The following is a 19,870-nucleotide window of genomic DNA, read 5'->3' as shown; positions in this document are numbered from 1 at the left end:
TCGGAAGGTAATATTTAATGGAGGTTTACTAGTTATTATAGGTTTCGAAATTGCAACGACGACATCAGTTTTGGAACCTTATTCGAGTTTTATTTCGTAGAAACTCTTTTCTGTGACTTTGTTTTGGAAACTTTAATGATTTATACTCGAGAGATGAGAAAAAAGAAAGGAGTATCTTTACCAAATTATATTATGCAAATTATATTATGCAGGGGTTTAGACAGGTACTTGAGGAGTATTTTTACCAAATTATCTTATGTAAGGATTTGATTTTGAATGATTGTAAATTTTTGTTAAACTCTAGAACAAATATTTCTGTTATATGGGTTCGTCGTAATACTACTAACTACTCATATTTTGACTAGAGAATCTATTAGATATAATGGTCTCTATTTGAAATGATATCCTATTTATTTCATGGAATTTTATTAATACAATCAATAGTTTTATTTTAAAAAAAATAAAAATTTTCATATAAATTATAATAGAAGGAATAGCTAAATATTATATAATTTCTCATAAAATTATTTATAGTATGAGAAATTTATACTATATCTTTCTCTTGAAACTTCATTTATTATAGAGTTTCTTGAGAAGACTTTTTTATAAACTTTATGACAAATCTTTAATTAATGCATTGATGATCTCTTGTCCTCATACGAGTCGGCGTTCATATTCATCCTTTTTATTATAATTATTTGGTGTTTGAATTCTCTAAAAACAACTCTTTCTGTCATATAAAATGGGAGAATACCTATTCTTATATGTATTACAAAATTTAATTAATTGATATAGTTAAAATAATAAAATTTATGTTATTTTTTTACTTATATTATTCTATATTAATTTACTTTTATAATTAATAAATTTTTATTTTTTCAATGTATATTAAATATAAATACATTAATAAGCTAATAAATTATCATCTAAAAATTTTACATATAATTTGAAACCAATGGAAATTAGAGTAAGCATAACTTTATGAGATAAAAAAGAGTATTACATTGGTCTTACTATAAATTAAGTACGTATTTATAGTAGAAAATATTTTTTATAAAAAATATTTTTTAATATAATAATTTATTTTTATTATTTATTTTAATTTAAAATATAAAATATATTAATAAATTTATATATATAATTATTAATAAGATTTTTTTCAAAATAATTTTTTTTTAATTTTAAAAAGTATTTTTTATTAACTAATAATTTTTCTGAATATTCTAAATATTAAAAAATTTGAAAAAATTTCTAAAACAAACAAGCTAAGTATGGTTCTATATCCTGTTGACAATCATGCTAGTTAATTTTATAATTTTATAAATTCTTAGATATTACTTCAGCATTCACTTCCTGTGCAAAATTAGGCTAAAAAAAAAACGTTGACTCAACATCCATCAGGTCTTATTCAAACAAACTAACACTATCTTATTCAAACAAACTAACACTAACACTGCGTTATGTATTCCAACTAGGTCTTATTCAAACAAATCAGCACCGTGTTATGTATCCCAACTCAGTAACGTGAAGCAAGCCGAACAGATCACGCGAATGAATCAGTACAAAAAAGCCTAATCCGGTGACGTGACAAGAGGTAGACGAGCAGACCTAGTCACTCCGCAGCTCTGCCCGCATGTACACCGAAAAAATTAAATAATCGTCTGGTGTTGAGAGAAACTCTAACACATCCATATGTATAAATCTGAGTGATAAAGACAATTGTCACTGTAGCAAAAAACCAAATAAACGTTGCTCGCAAACAAAAGAAAAAGAGATAAAAAGAGAGAAACTTCTTTTTCAACTAAGTTTACACACCATGTAAACTCTATTTTCTGAAACTTAAAATATCAATTAAATCAATAATATGATCACATATTTAGATAAACCTATTTTCTAAATTTCAGAATATCAATTAAATTAACAATACGATCACATATTTCAATTTCTCTAAATCTACCAATTTTAAAGTATGAAAATAATATATATATTTTTTCAATTGGAAAAGGAATATAAAAATAAAAATAAAAACTTAAATTCCTTATATGTCATATTCAAATTAAACAGATTAAAACATTGGGATTTAAAATGTGTCCACAGGCAGACAAGAATTTAGCTGTAGGAAGCAAATCGTTACATGAAAGTTTCCTTAAATCCCTTGTAACATCATGGAAACTTTGTCACGTGATACTCCATTAGCTGATACCTTAATTTGTATCAAAAAATTCTATGAATTTAATTAAATTATTGTTTATATTTACACAAGGGAAGTAGTTGTTTTCAATTGAATGACATGTAACTGTAAACAATTAAAGAACAGGCTTGTAGATTACTTGGCCCCTATGATGTTAGCATGTTAAAACATTTTTTTTTCCAAAAAATTATCAGGAAGAAATCAAGCATTTGCTGCCCATCAATCAGTAGACTGGAACTTGCAAAATCTTGCAAGCTCTTTACCAATAGGGCCTTTTGAACCTAAATTATTTAATCCATAATCAAATAATAATAGTAACTGAAAGTGGTTAGCAATGAGAAAGAAAAAAAACCAAAACTTGTGAAAGAAACAATAATATATACAAGCAAACACTACTACTACTAATAATAAGAATAAGAAAAGAAATGACATTTGGGATAATGCAGCTAACCAACTTCAATTGTTTTGGAGGGAGCAATTGGAGATGGAAGACCAAGTCACGTGAGTTGGGTATGACTACTAATGCTGGGACTAATTCTATAGCAGGAAGAGTGTTAGGTCTATCTAATATTACTGACCATTACTTAATTTTCTACTCTACTAAGTGGTTTGAATACAAGATCAAACCACTTAGTAGGTATGATGAAGAAAGTCTTACAGGCCAGTGAATAAGAAAAACCGATTAATAAGGTTCCAATTTGCTTTAGCGCCAATTGGTAAACTACAAAAGAATATGATTTATCATGTTCAATGCTGTTAAACATAAAATACTTTATACACCACTAGATAAGGAAGCAAATTGTGCCAAACAGCTACCATCATCATATCAGGAATTGCAAAAAATGTTGCTTGTCAAGGATCACCAATTTATTGATGAAGGCAGGGATGTTTGAGATCTCATTATTTCAACCGAAACTTGCTGCATAAAAACCTTTTTAAATTTTGCTGATGCACATCAATATAAAAAACCGAGTTTGTAGGCAAAAACATAAAATCTTTTTTCATTTCAACTTGGACTTGCTGCTGACTGAATCATAGGTTGGGACATTGATAACTGCAGAATATTAGTGAAAACAAATGTAGATCATCCAAAAAAACAGTAATAAAAAGAAATCTAAGTGGGAAATACCATCTCCATATGATGCCATTGTGAGAAGGAAAGAAATTGGCTTTTGCTCAATTTTTAGTAATATCTTGCAAGCTAACTGAATCTACAATCTTCAAGAAATGCTCCAAAGCTTTCCTTGAGAGAATTAATAGCATCACAAGAATCTGAGGAGAAAGAGAAAGTTTCCTTTTTTTTTTTTTTCTTCCCCTCTTATTTTTGGAAACATAGGAAAGGTTTTATGCATTGTGACATCAGAATCAGTGACAGGCATTCATAAACTGAACTTAAAAGCAATGTTTCAATATTCAACCTCTGTGTCATCCACAATAAGCATGGGGAAGCAAGGAAATGCCATTTCAATAGAAGGCCTGGATTATCATGATAATTTGGACTATATTGTAGACTCTATATGCAAAAGATACCAGATAATGCAGAGAAATATACTGAGGAAGTGATGCTTAGCCAATAATTTATGAAAAGATATGCTCTAGTCACCATCAATAGAGATGTTCATGACTCAGTCCATACCCCTCATCATATGTCAAAATCTGTCTACCTATATCATCTGAAGCAATCATCTGCAAAATACACCTTAAACATAAGCAACCAAGTGTCAAGACACAACAAACCCCTTATCACTGCTGCTCAAAATTTATACTTCGTTCAAATAAATGGAAGAAAACAACTACAACTCTGGTTTGCAAAGTCATTCAAATTAAATTGAAGATTTTGTTGATTGTTTTGCACGAACTAGCTGCATTGGGTCAACTGCAGGAAGCAAGAAGTGAAAAACATTCAAGTAACAGGCCACTGTCTACCAAATATATTTTGCACACACAGAAAAGAAAAAAGTTGCAAAGTTAAAGGACCAGAATCATACCTGCACCCAGTGAAGCAACTGCAATTATCTCACCAACTGCTACATCTATGGCTTTGATGCAGAATCAGAACTCTGCATCCAAAAGCACAGGCATTTTTAGGATGGGAATAATTAGACCTGTAATACACAAAAGGGAAAAAATTAGCCATGCTATTTGTTCTCTTAGGCAGTGAACTTGTCTTTGCTTCAAGCATAAAGTTAACACTTAATAAAAAGCTGCTTGTATTTCAGGCCAATATAATAATTTATATTTAATGATATAATGCAATACCACCCCACATTCTCCTCCAATTCAAAAAGCATAACAGAAAACCCAAACCAAGACTATGTCAGGTATTCTTCCTGCACCCTAGCCAAACTTAGTCAACTTAAATAGGCATTGCAAATCAATATACCTTCTAATATACATACGTTTCTGACTATATGAAAGTTCAAGACTTGTACTTCAATTCCAATTGTGCTATCACTCTAACCACATGAAGTTTATAAGAAACAAGCAAATTAGTAGACAATTGGGGATATTAGAAAGGTCTCCAACAAAACCACACAGCTAGCTATCCTAGAATTATAACTTTTACATAAGACTTTATGCTTGTTGCATTTCCCAGGTTTGACGTAATCAGGCAATGTGGGTGGGAGTTCAAGGGAATTTCCAGAGGAGGCAAAGAATTGGACTTTTCACCAGTTAGCCAGCTGAAGAGACCACCTGAAGAAGATGATTTCAAAGCAGCACAAATTGAACTTGCAAACCTTGCAGGAAACTTACTGTCCTATGGACCTGTTCACACAAAGTTCATATAAGAAAAAGTGACTTCAGAGATGATAAAGTTGTACCAAACTTCTTTATTTCAATAAGAAAACAGACAGCGAGAAACTCCTAATCCAGAATCAAACAAAGAATTCCATATTAAGTAGCAACAGCAAGTTCTTATCATTCAACCAAACCAAGTTTCAAGTCAATCCATCTACTGTGCTTCCACCCATGTACGAAACCTTATAATACCCTTTACCAATTCTAGGAAGACGGAAGCTATGCTCAAACCAAGCCAAATTAACAACAAGAAGTTCAATTAAGTAATTTTCATACCCCATGCAGCTAAAGCTCCCATTAGAAAACATGACCTCTTTCCTCTCTTTATCCTTTTTCTCACATACTCGGCAAAAAAACAGAACATTCCAATAAACAAAAGGCCATCGACTGAACTATAACAGATGTAGCAGGTAAGCAATCACGAAGCCACAGATTAAACAAGAACTAATTATACTAGGTAGCGAATAAAGTATCAACTGGGCATGGTCAGGCTAAAAGAGATTGAATCAAGAGGACGGAGATATAAAAAATTACATATTTAAAAGAGCCAATGAGAAACTAACCTTGAGAGACCTAAGCCGTGAAGCTGCAATTCTGTACATGGCCGATAGATGGTTTTACTAAACAATAGATTGAACGGAACGGAAGGGCGTCCTGGTTTTAGACCGAGATGAGCAGTGATTTTGGACTGTGGTATAGTGGACGGGAAAGAATAATCAGGACCGTCAAATTGATTGGTTGTCAACCGTTCGATTATTGGGTCAATAAATCAGTGGTTCGATTGTTTGATTTGCACTTAATGATTATGGTTTACTAGCCGGACCTAGTGACCGCTTGATTTGATTCGGCTGGAGATTTTGGGCTTAGGCCATTAGGATTGCAAGCTATGCAGTGAGCTCCTGGTCATTTCTCTTGCTGAATAATTTCCCACTTGGTAAAAGAATCTTTGCGAGTTCATGGTGGTGTCAGTTCTTTCATTCAATTGGATACAGTAATGCAAGAATCTGTAGAGTTAAAATCAACCATTAATTACTCGAAGCCTATTTAAAATTGAAAAATCTCAAAGTTTAAGTTTCGATAAAGTTTCACAGTGAGTTTTTGATGCATGGGATGATGAATATGGTGGGATCGTTAACGATCCTAACAGTGTTATTGGGCTGATAGATTCACATGTGGCTTCCGAGTTTCTTTGACCAATTGGAAGATGATGATGAAGGTAAGAATTTTAGTTTAATTACCACCATTTACAGCACATGGGATTTTGTCTGCCCATCGACATGCATACCCACAGGAAATTTGTCGACGCAGTGCCCAGTCATGTGGTTGCATATTATTCAGTTGGTGAACTGTTATGCATGGTCGGTTAAAAGTTATTTGAAATTAGGACATGTCGTTTAGCTTCCGTAGTTGGTGTCCCAAGACATGGCATAGGTAATGGTCAAAAAGCTCGTGATTTTGTTCTTTTCTCTCGTGTATGCAATTTCCATTTTCGTATCCCTCTTGCTCATTCTCCAGCAATATTTGGCTTGCGTGGCGTGTCTATTTTTAGTATATTACTATATTATTGGCAATTTTTGCATATAATATTATCAGAAAAATTATTTTAAATATTACTAGTGAATCTTTTTATTTTGTTATTTTTAATGATTTTTTTGGAGTGGAAGAAAAAAATATCCCTGAAATTGCTTTGGCATTTGTGAAGATATTTAAGCATTATTTGGTTTAAATTTTTTATTTTTAAAAAATAATTTATCTCTGTCTAAGTAAATTATTTTTTTATTTTAAGAAAATAATTTTTTTAAATTTATAAAAAATTAAAATAAATATCAACCAAATAAACTGAACATGTCAAATTTTTAAAAACATAAAATTTCTTAGTTAATTTAACTCCGATTAATTAATATCTTTATAATAAATGGAGATATTTATTTTACAAGTATATATCAAAATATTTTATTTTTATTAAATAATCATGTAAATTTCTCATAACTTCTTTAGTATTTTCCAGCGACAGATGTAGAACTTCAACGAATTAAGGGGTTAATTAATATATATATATATATATATATATATATATATATATATATATATATATATATATATATATATATATAATTTGTAAAAATAACTTATCCAAAATAAATATAAATTGATTAGAGAATTTCTTCAAAATAACAAATTTATTAATTGAAGTCTATCTATCCATTTTTTGCTATATGGATGTAGCAAAAAAATATTCCATAATATATTTTTTTAATATAAATCCTTAATAAAGAGATTTTTTACTAAATTAAATTTATTATTTTTAAAATTTAAATAGTCATAATATTTTTTTAATGGAAATAATTTCTCTGTTTGGTCCAACCAATAAAATCAATTTTTTATATTTTCTTTTCGGATTTAAACAGCAGAACTCATATCTTTAAATTTATCTTTTTAAAATTTAAATATTTAAAAATTATATTTCTCAAATGATGACCTCTAAATAATAGAGTCCATTAAAATTATAATACTAATTCGACTAGATAATAGAAAATTCAATTTATAAAATATAAGGATCATAGCGACGTTATTGCCCTGATTAAAATTTGAAATATATAGTTAAATTTCTTCAAATTTTAAAATCTAAACCGCGACTAAAAGATCAATATCTAATAAGTGATTTATTTTATGAAAAATAAATATTTTCTACATTGGATATTTAGGACATTAAAAATATTATGAATGGAATTTTTAAAAAAGAAAATTAAGTCAAGAAAAATGACTTTTTAAAAAAAATAAGTAACATCATTTGTTTTTTTAAATTATAATCAAATAATGAAAAATAAATTATTTTGTATAAAACTATTTTCATGAAAAACATTTTGCACATAACAATGAAAAGGAAAAATAAGTAAAATAACTTACATTTTGTGAATTATTTTCTAATTATTAATTATATATTTTCCTAAAACCACGTTTAATTATGAAATATGAAATTTTAACAAATTAAGTCCCTGAATCGCCATGTGTGGACATGCTCAATTTTTGGCATTTGAGTTTTGAGAATCATGCGAAGTCATTGTAGGATTAGAATTGGGACAATTGTCGCTTAATTATTTAATAAAGATTATGAAGAGGACAAATTGATTGAATTATATGTTCCTCAATCACATCATTTTCCAAGTCAGACAATATATATATATATACATTGTGCCTACTTTTTCCATGAACCTCTCGTGACTTCTTTCTTCCTTTTTCTATCGGTTTCTCTTACAAAACTTTTCACTCATCCACCAAATTCATGTGAGATTATCTAAAGGTCGGTCTTTATATGTATATATATGCACTTATAAATATAATTTAATAATAAATGTATCTGAATAAATATAAAAAATTTTATATTTTATTTATTTAATTTTTTATTTTTATTTAAAAAAAAAACTATTTATATATATATATATATATATATATATACACACAAAACTCTTTATATATATATATACACAAATTCACTAACAGTATAAATTACAGGACATTTTATTATAATTTATGCAAAAGAAAGTAACATTTTAGCCATTCTTTATTCATCCAAAAAATAATTAAAGCAAGTAATCTTATAGACATGGATTTTTTTTAAAATTTTATGTTTTACCATTTTTTATTTTATTTATTTATTTTCATTAGAATTTAAACATTAAAAATTTGGGGAAAAAAAAAAAGAGGGCAGGTTTGGACCCATTGCCAGCTAACCAAACTGCCACCCATCATTACATGTGGATCATGCACTTATGTAGAGAATCTTAATACGGACTAATTAAACAAATTAAAACCTTAATTATCATATTTTTTCTCTCTCTCTCTCTCCTATATGGCATACTATTTTTGACAATTATTGTTATTAATTTTGAATCTCTGATTGTCAAATTGGATTTGTAGCTTTCAACAAGTCCACGTGCACCTTACATACAAGGAAAATTATATTTTTCTGATATTTTAAATTTAGTATTTAAATTTGAAATAAATAAATAGTATCATATTATGTATAAAAAAAGATAATTTCTTTTTTTTATAAATTTAAGACAAAAAATTTCCCTTCTTAAAAAACAAAAAGTGATTATCAGTTTGAAATCAGCCCTTTATTTATTTTCTTTTTTCTAGAGAAAAAAAGGAAATTTTATAAATAAATTAAATTTATAAAATCTTTTCTAGCCGTGTAGTGCACCATCAGATTAATAATAACAAAAAAAAAAAAAAAAGCCCTAATAGAAGGTTGAATGACAAAAGGAAGGAAAAAAGACAATGCAAGGTTTATTAAAACTCGTCCATCAATTATAATGGAAGCAACATAACCGATTTCATTATTCTATTCACCACCTCTCTTCGTTTAGCCAGCGCCACCAAGACTCGTAAAAGCTCACTTAGGTTTGTAATATGGTTGGAGTTAGCTTAGGTTAGTTCAAAAACTATAAAATCATATTTTGTTTAGTTATTCATATTTTATAATTGTCACCAAACTCAACATATCTATGACAGATTTACTGTTTAATTTTTATGTTCAAAAAAAAATTTACTATTTAATTTTTAAATATTATTATTTTAATAAATTAATTCTTATATTTTAAAAAAATTATTAAAATATCCTTCATTTTTTGTATTCCTCAATAAAATAATCATTTTATCATATTTTTAATTAAAAATAAATAAAAAATGAGAGGGTTAATTTTTAAAATTTAATTTTATTTTCAAATAAAATTTTTTATTTAGTCCTTAGATATTATTATTATTAACAAGTCAATTTTTATATTTTTTAAAATATATTAAAATGTCTTATTTTTTTTATATCTATTAAAATGTTATTATCGTTTTTTATTAATGAAATAATTTTTTATTTTCTTTTTCTTCCTTAAAAAAGAAAAGAAAAAAGATGACGATGATGAATGAAAAAAAAAAAAAGAAAGAAAAGAATCCGGTCGTCTTTCTCATCTTTAAAATAAGAAAAATAAAAATAAAATTAAAGGGAAAGAAGAATAAAAAATTATTTTTTTCTCCTATTTTCCTTTATAAATAAGAAGAATAAAAGGAAAATTTAAAGAAGAATAAAAAAAGAATTAAAGAAAAAGGAGTTGGAGAAAAACGAATAGAATAATTTAATTTTTTATTATATTTTTAATAATAAAAATAAATAAAAATATTATTTTATTAAAATTTTTTTTTTTAATAAATTTTTAAAAATGTAAAAACGTAACCTGTAAATCTCGTAGTATTTATCTACTCATGGGGTTGGCGGAGGTATGGGTGCAGGTGGACTGCAGGAAGTCAATTACTCACCTCAATTTAGTTAAACAAAGTTGTTGAGCAAAAATTTTTTACTATTTATATTTTGTCCTTGCTATTCCCTCTCATTTTTATTCTTTTACTATTTCTATTTCTTTGTTCATTTAAAAAATAAGAATTTCTTTATTGAATTCATTTTCTATACAATTTTTTTTATAAAAAAAATCTCATATTTGCTAATATTTTTTTTCTTTTAGATATTATTATTTATTTATTTTACTGAAAAATTAAGATTTTAATATATTTTTGTGAACGTTATCTAATAAAAACCCAAAAAAGTTAATTGAATTGCTTTTTTTTTTTATATATAATTTACACTTAAGACCTTGAAATTGAAATTTATAGATTTAATGTGAAAATTTCTTCATTTCAAACAATAAACTATGTTATTTTTTATAATCACTCTCAATTAACACATTTTTCTCTTAAATTTAATAAATTAATCAAATAAAACAATCTTTTTAAAAGTTACTTTTTAAGAAATAAATTATTTTGAATTAAACTAGACCTAAGATAAAATATCACGATAACAATAAACATGAAAAAGATTAAAAAAAGAAACTGAGCAGAGATCATCGGTGAGATGGTCGGACCGCCGCAAGAAAATGCCGGGGAAACTTAATTTCTAGAATGAGGGAGAGGAAAGGCGCTGGAAAGGTTCTAGAGCCATTTAATCCCTTTATTACGATGGAGACAAACCCTCTATCCCTTTCCACCAATCCAAATCCAACCGCGACAATCTGAGCCAGTCCATCCCCTGAAATTTTCACTGAACTATAGTTAACAACAACAAAAAAAAAGAGTTACTTTTCAGTTAATACCCGTCAAACTCTTGCCGCACCGTTACTGGAACGTCAACGGTCAATCGGAGCACAGTTAATTCCTCGCTCCCCGCATGGAAATTTCTTCTTCTCTTTTATTTTTAAAAAATAAAATAATTTGAATTAACTTTTTCTCGATTTGAGAATCTAGAACTTGTAAATTTCCAAATCAGACCATTCCTCAATGTCCATCCCCAAAACCACCGCTAAAAGTGAAAACGAGTAATGGCCACCTGTTTTTTTGGCTGCTTATATATATAACACCTTTCAAAACCAGCTATCTGAAAACCAGAACGCAAACTTGTAGCGCCTCCTCTCTTCTTCTTTCTTTTTATTTTTTCTCTTTTGTGGTCCTCTGTTTTCATTTGGTCAACAGTGTCTCCTATAAGTATGGGTGTCTCCGTATTCGTATTTCCAAACACTTGCCTTTCTATTTCAGCGCATGGAATCTCTTTTCTCTCTTAATTCTTCATCAATCTCTCCTTTCAAACCTCTTTCTCTGGAAACTTCTAAATCTGCCATTTCAACTCCCCGGAATCTCTCTTCTTCCGTCTGTTTTACTGCTCCGACTTCAGGTTCCGCTTTCTCCTCCATCGGATTCTCCAGAGCCGCTATGTCTAATCCCAACGCTAACGGCAACTCTAAGCCGAAGATCGTCAACGGTGATTACGGTTACGTACTTGAAGATGTTCCTCACTTGACAGACTATATTCCTGGTCTTCCTGTACGTTTTTCTATACCAGTATATAATAATCGTACATATTATATGGAACAATGTCTACGTACTTTGTACGTATGTTGTGGTTGATTGCTTGATTCTTTTGCTGTTTGATTTCTGACTAATGGGTGGAACAGGAAGGGATACTGAAAGTTTGGATCCGGCTTTCTGAAAATAATGAGCTTGGCTCAGTTAATTGTGATTGTTGAGTTTATTATGATCTAAACTTAATCGGAACTTTGTCTTTCTATGATTGCTGCGTTTTATCGGCCGCCAAACTGGATAATGGATAGATGCTGTTTTTGGATCTAGTTAATCCTGTTACTTTCTTCTTCTTCCTTTTTTTAATATATATATATATATATATATATAGATATATGGATTCCTATTATGCGGAATTTTTTTCAAAGCTATTATACGAATTAACACCCTTTTTGTTTAGTTGTATTATCTTTTCAGCTGTTACGAAGTTCATACCTGGGTTATATAGAACCGGATTTTTTAATTTGCTGCTCTTCATAGATGTCTGACCGTTATTTTTAAGTTCTTGCTGCGGTAATTGAGGGGAAGCAGTTTAATTTAGAGCACCACTTTTTAAGTCTAGACATTTAGTTCTGATCATCAGTGATTGATAGATTATGGAATATGGATTGACTTGTCGTTGTTTCCTCTGTTTCTTTCATCTAATTGTCTTTTGATTCCACATTTAAACCACGGCTTGAGTTTGTTATTATTTCTGGTTTTGTTGTAGACTTTTTCCAATCCTCTACAAGATAATCCGGCATACTCGGTTGTTAAGTAAGTTGATATACCTTCCCGCACTTTTTGTCTCTTTGTTTATGCAACCTCTCTTTGCACATTATTTCGAGTAACGTTGTTAAGCGTTGAATTCTTGATCACCATGGTAATTTTCTGTTTCTCCAGGCAGTACTTTGTCCATGTGGATGACACTGTTCCTCAAAAGGTCAGCCTTCCCTGACTTTCATGGATAAACATGTGACTTGTGCATGTTTTGCATCTGTTATTGTCTATTGAATGAAATTATTTAGAGAAATTGCACAATATATGAAGCAGTTCATGAAGGAGAATGAATGTGTTTTTGCTAAAGTGATTGTGTCAATGGCTGGATTCTTTTTGGTAGTGTTAACGATAGCAAATTTGCATAGTTGTGGTTTGTTTCATATTGGACTTGTGGAGATAGTTTGTCGGATGCTCCTTAAAAGCCATTAGTTCTTGAGTTAGAGATAGTGTAAAATATCCTACAGCAGATGAGCTAGGAGACTACAATGTGATCCTTTTGTTGTAATCTTCTCTTCCCTTCTTTTCAGATTGTTGTCCACAAAGATAGTCCGAGAGGGACACATTTCCGGCGTGCTGGACCACGCCAAAAGGTACATTTTTTTTGTGCCTTGTGCATAATACAGAGTGATGAAACTGACACTGCATACATCTTCACGAGATGTTTTTTGGATATTTCTCAGGTTTATTTTGAATCAGATGAAGTTCATGCTTGCATTGTAACATGTGGGGGTCTCTGCCCTGGACTCAACACAGTAATCAGGGAAATAGTATGTGGCTTGTACCATATGTATGGGGTGAAGAGAGTGCTGGGAATTGATGTAAGTAATTACACAGCCTTGATCCTATGTTTGTGCAGCTACAATTTTTATTTGCATGTTGTCTTCTCTCGTCTCTTCTTAAGGCGCATATTTTATTCTCACTTTTATCCTCAAATGGGGCTGGAGGCATGATTGAAATGATTTAAATTGCAATTCTTAATCTTTAATTTTGTTCCACAATGATATATGTTCAGACGTGTCCTAGTTGGACTGGCCAAGTGGTAAAAAAAAGATTGAAGTGCTATCCAACTTTTTCTCTACATGCTAAAATCAATACTTCTTACCTTGTTCAGAAGACGTGCCGACATATAAATCTATGTTAGTCAAGTGTATGATTTAAGTTTTGGGTTCTTAATTTTTTTGGTTAATTTCCCTATTTTTTTGTGAAAAGTAACATCTTAATGCCATTAAATATGTAGTTATAACTGCATCCATTTATTTGCATATCCGATGTCATCATTTTGACAAGCTAATGGAATCTGTAGGGAGGGTATAGGGGATTTTATGCTCGGAATACCATTCCCCTGACCCCTAAAGTTGTAAATGATATTCACAAACGTGGTGGAACCATCCTTGGAACATCACGAGGCGGCCACGACACTTCAAAAATAGTTGATAGCATTCAGGATCGAGGAATTAATCAGGTGTGTGAAATATATTATTTGTTTATTTAATTTTCAGGAGTTATCTACCTGCCCAATCAATGGATGTTTACTTGTAGTTATCTTGCAACTCAGGTTTACATAATTGGAGGCGATGGAACTCAGAAAGGGGCATCGGTGATATTTGAGGTAATTTATTTTTATCTTACTGAACTAAGAAAACTAAACATACATTTAATTAAATATAGAAGAGATCAAGGCAAGGGAATACTGCAACCAAATTTTTAAGTGCTTAGTTGAAACTAGAATGGACTGTGTCATTCTTTCTTATTTTCTTTCCTGTTTTTTCCTTTGTCTTCCTTTTTTGTTTTAAAGTATTTGGTACTTTCATATTGCAGGAAATTAGAAGAAGAGGTCTTAAAGTAGCAGTTGCTGGAATTCCCAAAACTATTGATAATGACATTCCGGTATGTCTATTGGAGTACCCAAACTTCTGGGCTGGTTCTTAGTTAACAGTGCACCGTTTATGACAAGCTATTATTGCCTCACATGCTTTATAATGTATAATAAGACCTTCTCAATTGTGTATTATTTTTATACATCACAGGTTATTGACAAGTCCTTTGGTTTTGACACTGCTGTTGAGGAAGCTCAACGTGCTATTAATGCAGCACATGTTGAAGCTGAGAGTATCGAGAATGGTATTGGTCTTGTGAAGTTAATGGGTCGCTATAGCGGTAAGCTACCATATATTTGTACTGCAGCTTTAAGGTCTTAAAATTAGGTTACTTAGTTAACATACATTGGACTACATAGAGAGTTAGCCATTGCCTTGTTCTCACAAATAAACTGGTTGAAACATTTAATTCAATGTCTTCTCATCTCCTAGAAGTCTAGAAATCTTGATTCTTACTGCCTGCACTCATGTACTTATGCAAGTTGTGAAAAACTGCCAATTCTAAAACCGTAAATCATTTGGCATGATACATCTGGATGATTTTCCCAACAAATTTTGTAGCATACTGATATTGGCATTTGGACTTGGATCAAAGTAATCCCTGTCATGGTTTAGTTGGACTTTGTACATTTGTTCATCGACATTATGAAGATGAATCTTATTAAATACGAATACTTCTGCACCTGATCAAGTTATATGGATTATTCTAAAAGTTCAATTTGTGTGCTAATCCTCATCTTGCAGCTGTAAAATCTGACTCTCTAGATTGTAGTATTGGCTTACCTTACTCATTTAAAGAGTAACCCTGGTTCTTTAATGCCTTCTCATTATTATTATCTTAAGTAACCATGATTCTTTGTCAGTTTTTAAAAGCCTCGTCTTGCAGATGCACTTTTTTTTCTTTTAAAAAAAATCCCTGTTAATGATTCTGTTCAGCTTTTCCCAGTTCTTTCTTTAATTTAAAACAGGGATTTAGTAATTTTATGTTTAATTTGGGAATTTTATTGGTCATGCGGCACAGGATTTATTGCAATGTATGCTACTCTTGCAAGCCGCGATGTTGATTGTTGCTTGATTCCGGAGTCCCCTTTTTATCTTGAAGGGGAAGGTGGTCTTTTCGAATACATAGAAAAAAGTCTCAAAGAAAATGGCCACATGGTTATTGTGATAGCTGAAGGTGCTGGGCAGGAGTTGCTTTCCGAGACCATGAAATCAACTCAGCAGGATGCTTCAGGAAACAAGCTTCTCCCAGATGTTGGTTTGTGGATATCACAGAGGATCAAGGTATTTGTGTAACTTCTGCCCTGTTGTCAAGTATTTACTGATGAGAAAATGCTGCAATAGAACACCTTTTTGGTTGAGTTAATTTATTCTTCCCTACTTTTTGCAGGAATTTTTTTCAAAGCAGAAGAAGATGACTATAAACCTCAAATATATAGGTTGAAATAACTTGGATCAACTGAAAGAACTTGTTTTGCAAAAGCTTTTGGTGACTTGGAAAATTAACCATTGCTTTCCTTATCCTCTCTGGCAGATCCTACATATATGATCCGTGCTATTCCTAGCAATGCATCTGACAATGTGTACTGCACACTTCTTGCTCAAAGTGCTGTGCATGGAGCAATGGCTGGATACACTGGCTTTACAAGTGGCCTTGTCAACGGGAGACAAACTTACATACCCTTCTATGTGAGTTAATCCATTACACAACGTGTTTTTTTTTCCTTTTTTCCTTTTTTGTCTTGTTTTAGGCCTAAAAGAATCCATGTAGATTAGAATTATGAAAATTTCACAAGTTATATAGTGGTGGTGCTATCCTTTTTTTTCTGTTCAGAAGTCCCATCACTTCCTCTCGCATAGTGTTTTGCTGTATTTGCTTTAATCCACGTTCTTTAATACTCTTTTCCCCAACTTATTTCCTCCCTGTAGCTGTCACTAGTATGCTGATATTTATTCCATTCTTGTTTTCACATGCCAGCTTTCCATCTCATCAAATATTCGTCATAATTCTATGCATCTGGTTGTGCTAAAAATAGGCAAATTTGAGGGAACTAGCCCTCAATAACATTAAGATATTTTTCTTGCTTGTCTTTTGAGTATGTTGCATGGTTGTTCCACAGCGAATCATTGAGAAGCAGAACAAGGTAGTTATAACAGATAGGATGTGGGCTAGGCTTCTGTCTTCGACAAATCAGCCTAGTTTTTTGCGTGATAAAGAAGTCACTGAAGACAAGAAAGAGGATATTGCCAAAGTCAAGAAAGGGGAAGAACCAGAAAACCAGTTGATGGATGATGGGAATTGTGCTGACGACCTTATAGCAAAGAAAGAGGTCAGCTACAAATGATTGAGATTAAAACAATAATAGTGTATAAGATTGTTAATATCTTTGCAGTTCCTACCGCGAGATCCTGTTTATGTTAGATTAATTATATTCAACCCTTTGATTTATTTGAATGGACTAGGAAATGGTAGCATCTGCTGAGATACAATAGTTTTTGCTCGTGAATAATGGCAAAGTTGAATGAGAAAAGTTTTAACTCGTGCTGAACTGTATTTTATGATGACCCGGTTAATATAAATTACTGCAACTTTATTTCTCATTTAATTCCTAATATGGCACGAAAATAAGAAGTAAACATCACCTGAAGCCCTCATCAAATGTTATCTGCACTATGTTCTGGCAAAGCTACGTCATATTGTGAAAGTAGAAAAAGGTGGTGCCAGGAATGAGGTTTCTTTGGATAGCGAGGGAAAACTTTCGTAACTTCTACAGAGGGATAACAAAGCAGTAGATAAATGTGGGTCCAATGAGCCTGGATTACAGAAACGCAGATCCGATGCTCAGGCATTAAAGAAAAGTATTTCAGATCCTCATGTAATGGAGAAATGCAAACCCAGAAAACAAACTTTGAAAAAAAGATGGTTCAACTTGAGTCTCTGCTGCCATAGCTTTAACAAAAAAAATATTGAGTTCCTGCCAAGCGAGTAACACTAGTCAGGTTGGAGTTCAAATTTTTCTTCAGTACGTTATTCACCGGTTCCTTGTATTTTCATCAAAAGATATATATATACACACAAACACACACATCTTTGTTATTTATCAATGGTTTCAAAGGTAATCCAAAATCATCACCATTTTGGTTTCCGCACAATGATGGTGATGATGTAAAATTCAATGCAATTATCTTATCATGGATATTTTCTTTTTAATTTTATTTCAGTTGATTAACCAATCGTCTTGGCCAAATGCTTTAATCACCAGTTCCTTCACTACAATCTCTGTCTCTTTAATCACCGATTGGTGTGTCACCTCATACTCCATCTTGGAAGGTCCAGTAGAATCAAAATTCTCACTATATGTAATTTCGAAGTGACATCATTCCCGAAAACAAGAAGTTGTTCCGTTTTGGAGTCGTTATACCTATGCTCAGGGGAACTACATTACAAAATAAAAAATGACATGTCAGCTAATGAGAATTAGACACCATAACAGTCGGTCACATCTTAATCCAACGAAAATAAAGCAAAGTAGATATGCTGGTCGTGAGAATCTGATTGCCGAGGTTCAGCTAAAAAACCAAACCATTTTATCGGGTCATGGCAGCTGATGGCAGATTTCCCATGAAATGGCAAACACCTTAAAGTCCTTGGTTACTACAATCCCTTACCAGATTCTCCCCGTCGACAAATGAATGAAAATCAAGCTTAGGGTTTGTTTTTCTACAGCAAAACCCTGTTACTGTAACGTAAAAATTTCACTTCTTTTGTTAATCACCAATTAAAAAAAAAAAAAAACCGACTTTGTTGAGATGAAGGCTATGGAACTTTTCCCTCAGTTAACCCGAGTGCTGAACCCCAGAATTAGACATTAAAACAAAGATAGAGATTGATTTGCATATTAAAAGACGATTGAAAAGAAGTGCTGAGATTTTGCTTAATGAAATCCTTTTAGATTTTAGCACCCTTCTATTTCCTTAAGTTTTGGCTTTACTCTGTTGTATCATCTGCTCCTGGACTATGGAGGTTTCTTGTGTTGCAACTTGCTAATTCTCTGCGTAATCTCGTGTCTTTTTCAGGTCAGAAATGAGGACAACGAATGGGTCTTAATTTAGAGACAGTGAAGTAAGCTTCTTGTAAAGAAAAAGGAAAAAGAAAAAGCACATCCATTCATATTTTTAGTTATTTGTCGAGTTTGGAAAATTAATTGATTGCCATAGTTCCATTTCTTTCTGTTTCATTTTCAAATTCTGTAGCACAACGTCTCATTTACTTCTGAGGATATGGCCAACTTGCTTCCATCTTACGAGTTTCATCAATGGCTGACTTTCTAATGTTCATTTCACACTTCCTCTCTTGACCCTGTATCATTAAGCTAACTAAAAAACTGTAGTCTGAGATGTACAGAATTCAAGGCTGCTTTGGACGAAAGGATTTGAATTCCTTTTTCCCGTCCTGGGAATCACAGAAAACTGATGGGAAAATGTATCTGCATGTATTCTCAACGTTGATCTTTACTTCAATGCTTCGATAAAATTAAAAAAAAAAAAAAAACTTTTCTTCAATGCAGCTTAACAATGTGGTTGTTTGTATGCTTACGCTTAAAAATCTGGTTTTAGTCATTAGAATTTCACTGTCCTTAAGCTCTCAAAGCCAAAAATTTCTTGCACGGGCTAGAGTCAGCTTCAGATTTATCTAGCTTTGGTCCACATCTGTGTTTTCTGTTTTCCTTTTTGCTGCCCTTTAGCCTCTAGGCTCGGCTGTCTGCGTGCTTACTACAAGCTAACAATCTATTTGTTTCGCCAAGCCACTTGGGCAACCTACGTGGCTATGTCGACCAAAAGAAAAACTGTGTGGCTTCGGAAAAAAAGATCAAAAGAAATGTACTATAAAGTTGACTTGTTATGAAAATTAGTTTAATTATCGGACTTTTAGCAAAATTAGAGTCCGAGTTACTTTTATTTCCGAATTTGGGGTTGAAAAAATTTTATTTACGATTTTATGGTTCGGCTGCCACGTCCGAAAAGAAAGCCTGGCGCCTCTTTAACAGGCGCCAGACTTTTTTTTTTTTTTTCAATGTGGTCTGGCGCCACTTAGAGTGGCGCCAGACTTTTTTTTTTTTAATTTTTTTTAATTTTTTAATTATTAATATATTATAATAAAATATTTATATTATATTATTTTTTTTATTTATATTATATTTTTATAATAATAAATATTTTTTATAATTTTAATATATTAATATTTAAAAAATTTTATTATTAATATTTAAATAAAAAATTACTGAAATTATATTTCAGGATTATAAAATTGATATTATGTTGCGATTAGATGTATAAAAATAATTTA

The 19,870-nt window shown here is 31.2% G+C and overlaps 1 protein-coding gene and 1 long non-coding RNA gene across 5 annotated transcripts; one reads left to right on the top strand and one right to left on the bottom strand.

Moving 5' to 3' along the window:
- Nucleotides 1-3,743: 3,743 nt before the first annotated feature.
- LOC110603074 lies at nucleotides 3,744-5,922 on the bottom strand. Of its 3 annotated transcripts, XR_002486085.2 has the most exons (5): nucleotides 5,554-5,922; nucleotides 4,758-4,957; nucleotides 4,575-4,647; nucleotides 4,180-4,296; nucleotides 3,744-4,067 (listed from the first exon to the last, which is right to left on the bottom strand). It is a non-coding gene; the product is annotated as an uncharacterized LOC110603074 (long non-coding RNA). The 3 variants fall into 3 exon arrangements; XR_002486084.2 differs by having other exon boundaries at nucleotides 4,575-4,957; nucleotides 5,554-5,921; XR_002486086.2 differs by lacking the exon at nucleotides 4,575-4,647 and having other exon boundaries at nucleotides 4,862-4,957; nucleotides 5,554-5,894.
- A 5,346-nt stretch (nucleotides 5,923-11,268) lies between these two features.
- LOC110603821 (ATP-dependent 6-phosphofructokinase 3) lies at nucleotides 11,269-18,822 on the top strand. Of its 2 annotated transcripts, XM_043951985.1 has the most exons (14): nucleotides 11,269-11,851; nucleotides 12,597-12,643; nucleotides 12,770-12,809; nucleotides 13,174-13,236; nucleotides 13,327-13,464; nucleotides 13,950-14,108; nucleotides 14,202-14,255; nucleotides 14,465-14,533; nucleotides 14,674-14,803; nucleotides 15,545-15,807; nucleotides 15,914-15,962; nucleotides 16,058-16,212; nucleotides 16,644-16,853; nucleotides 17,298-18,822. In XM_043951985.1, the coding sequence occupies exons 1-14, from the start codon at nucleotides 11,570-11,572 to the stop codon at nucleotides 17,511-17,513; spliced, it is 1,875 nt and encodes a 624-aa protein (XP_043807920.1). In that variant the 5' UTR covers nucleotides 11,269-11,569; the 3' UTR covers nucleotides 17,514-18,822. The 2 variants fall into 2 exon arrangements, with proteins under 2 accessions (XP_043807920.1, XP_021597442.1); XM_021741750.2 differs by lacking the exon at nucleotides 17,298-18,822 and having other exon boundaries at nucleotides 11,297-11,851; nucleotides 16,644-17,124.
- The last annotated feature ends 1,048 nt before the right edge of the window (nucleotides 18,823-19,870 follow it).

Source organism: Manihot esculenta, chromosome 16 (assembly GCF_001659605.2).
Source record: "Manihot esculenta cultivar AM560-2 chromosome 16, M.esculenta_v8, whole genome shotgun sequence".
NCBI lineage: Eukaryota > Viridiplantae > Streptophyta > Magnoliopsida > Malpighiales > Euphorbiaceae > Manihot > Manihot esculenta.
This window is presented reverse-complemented; position numbering and strand designations above follow the sequence as displayed.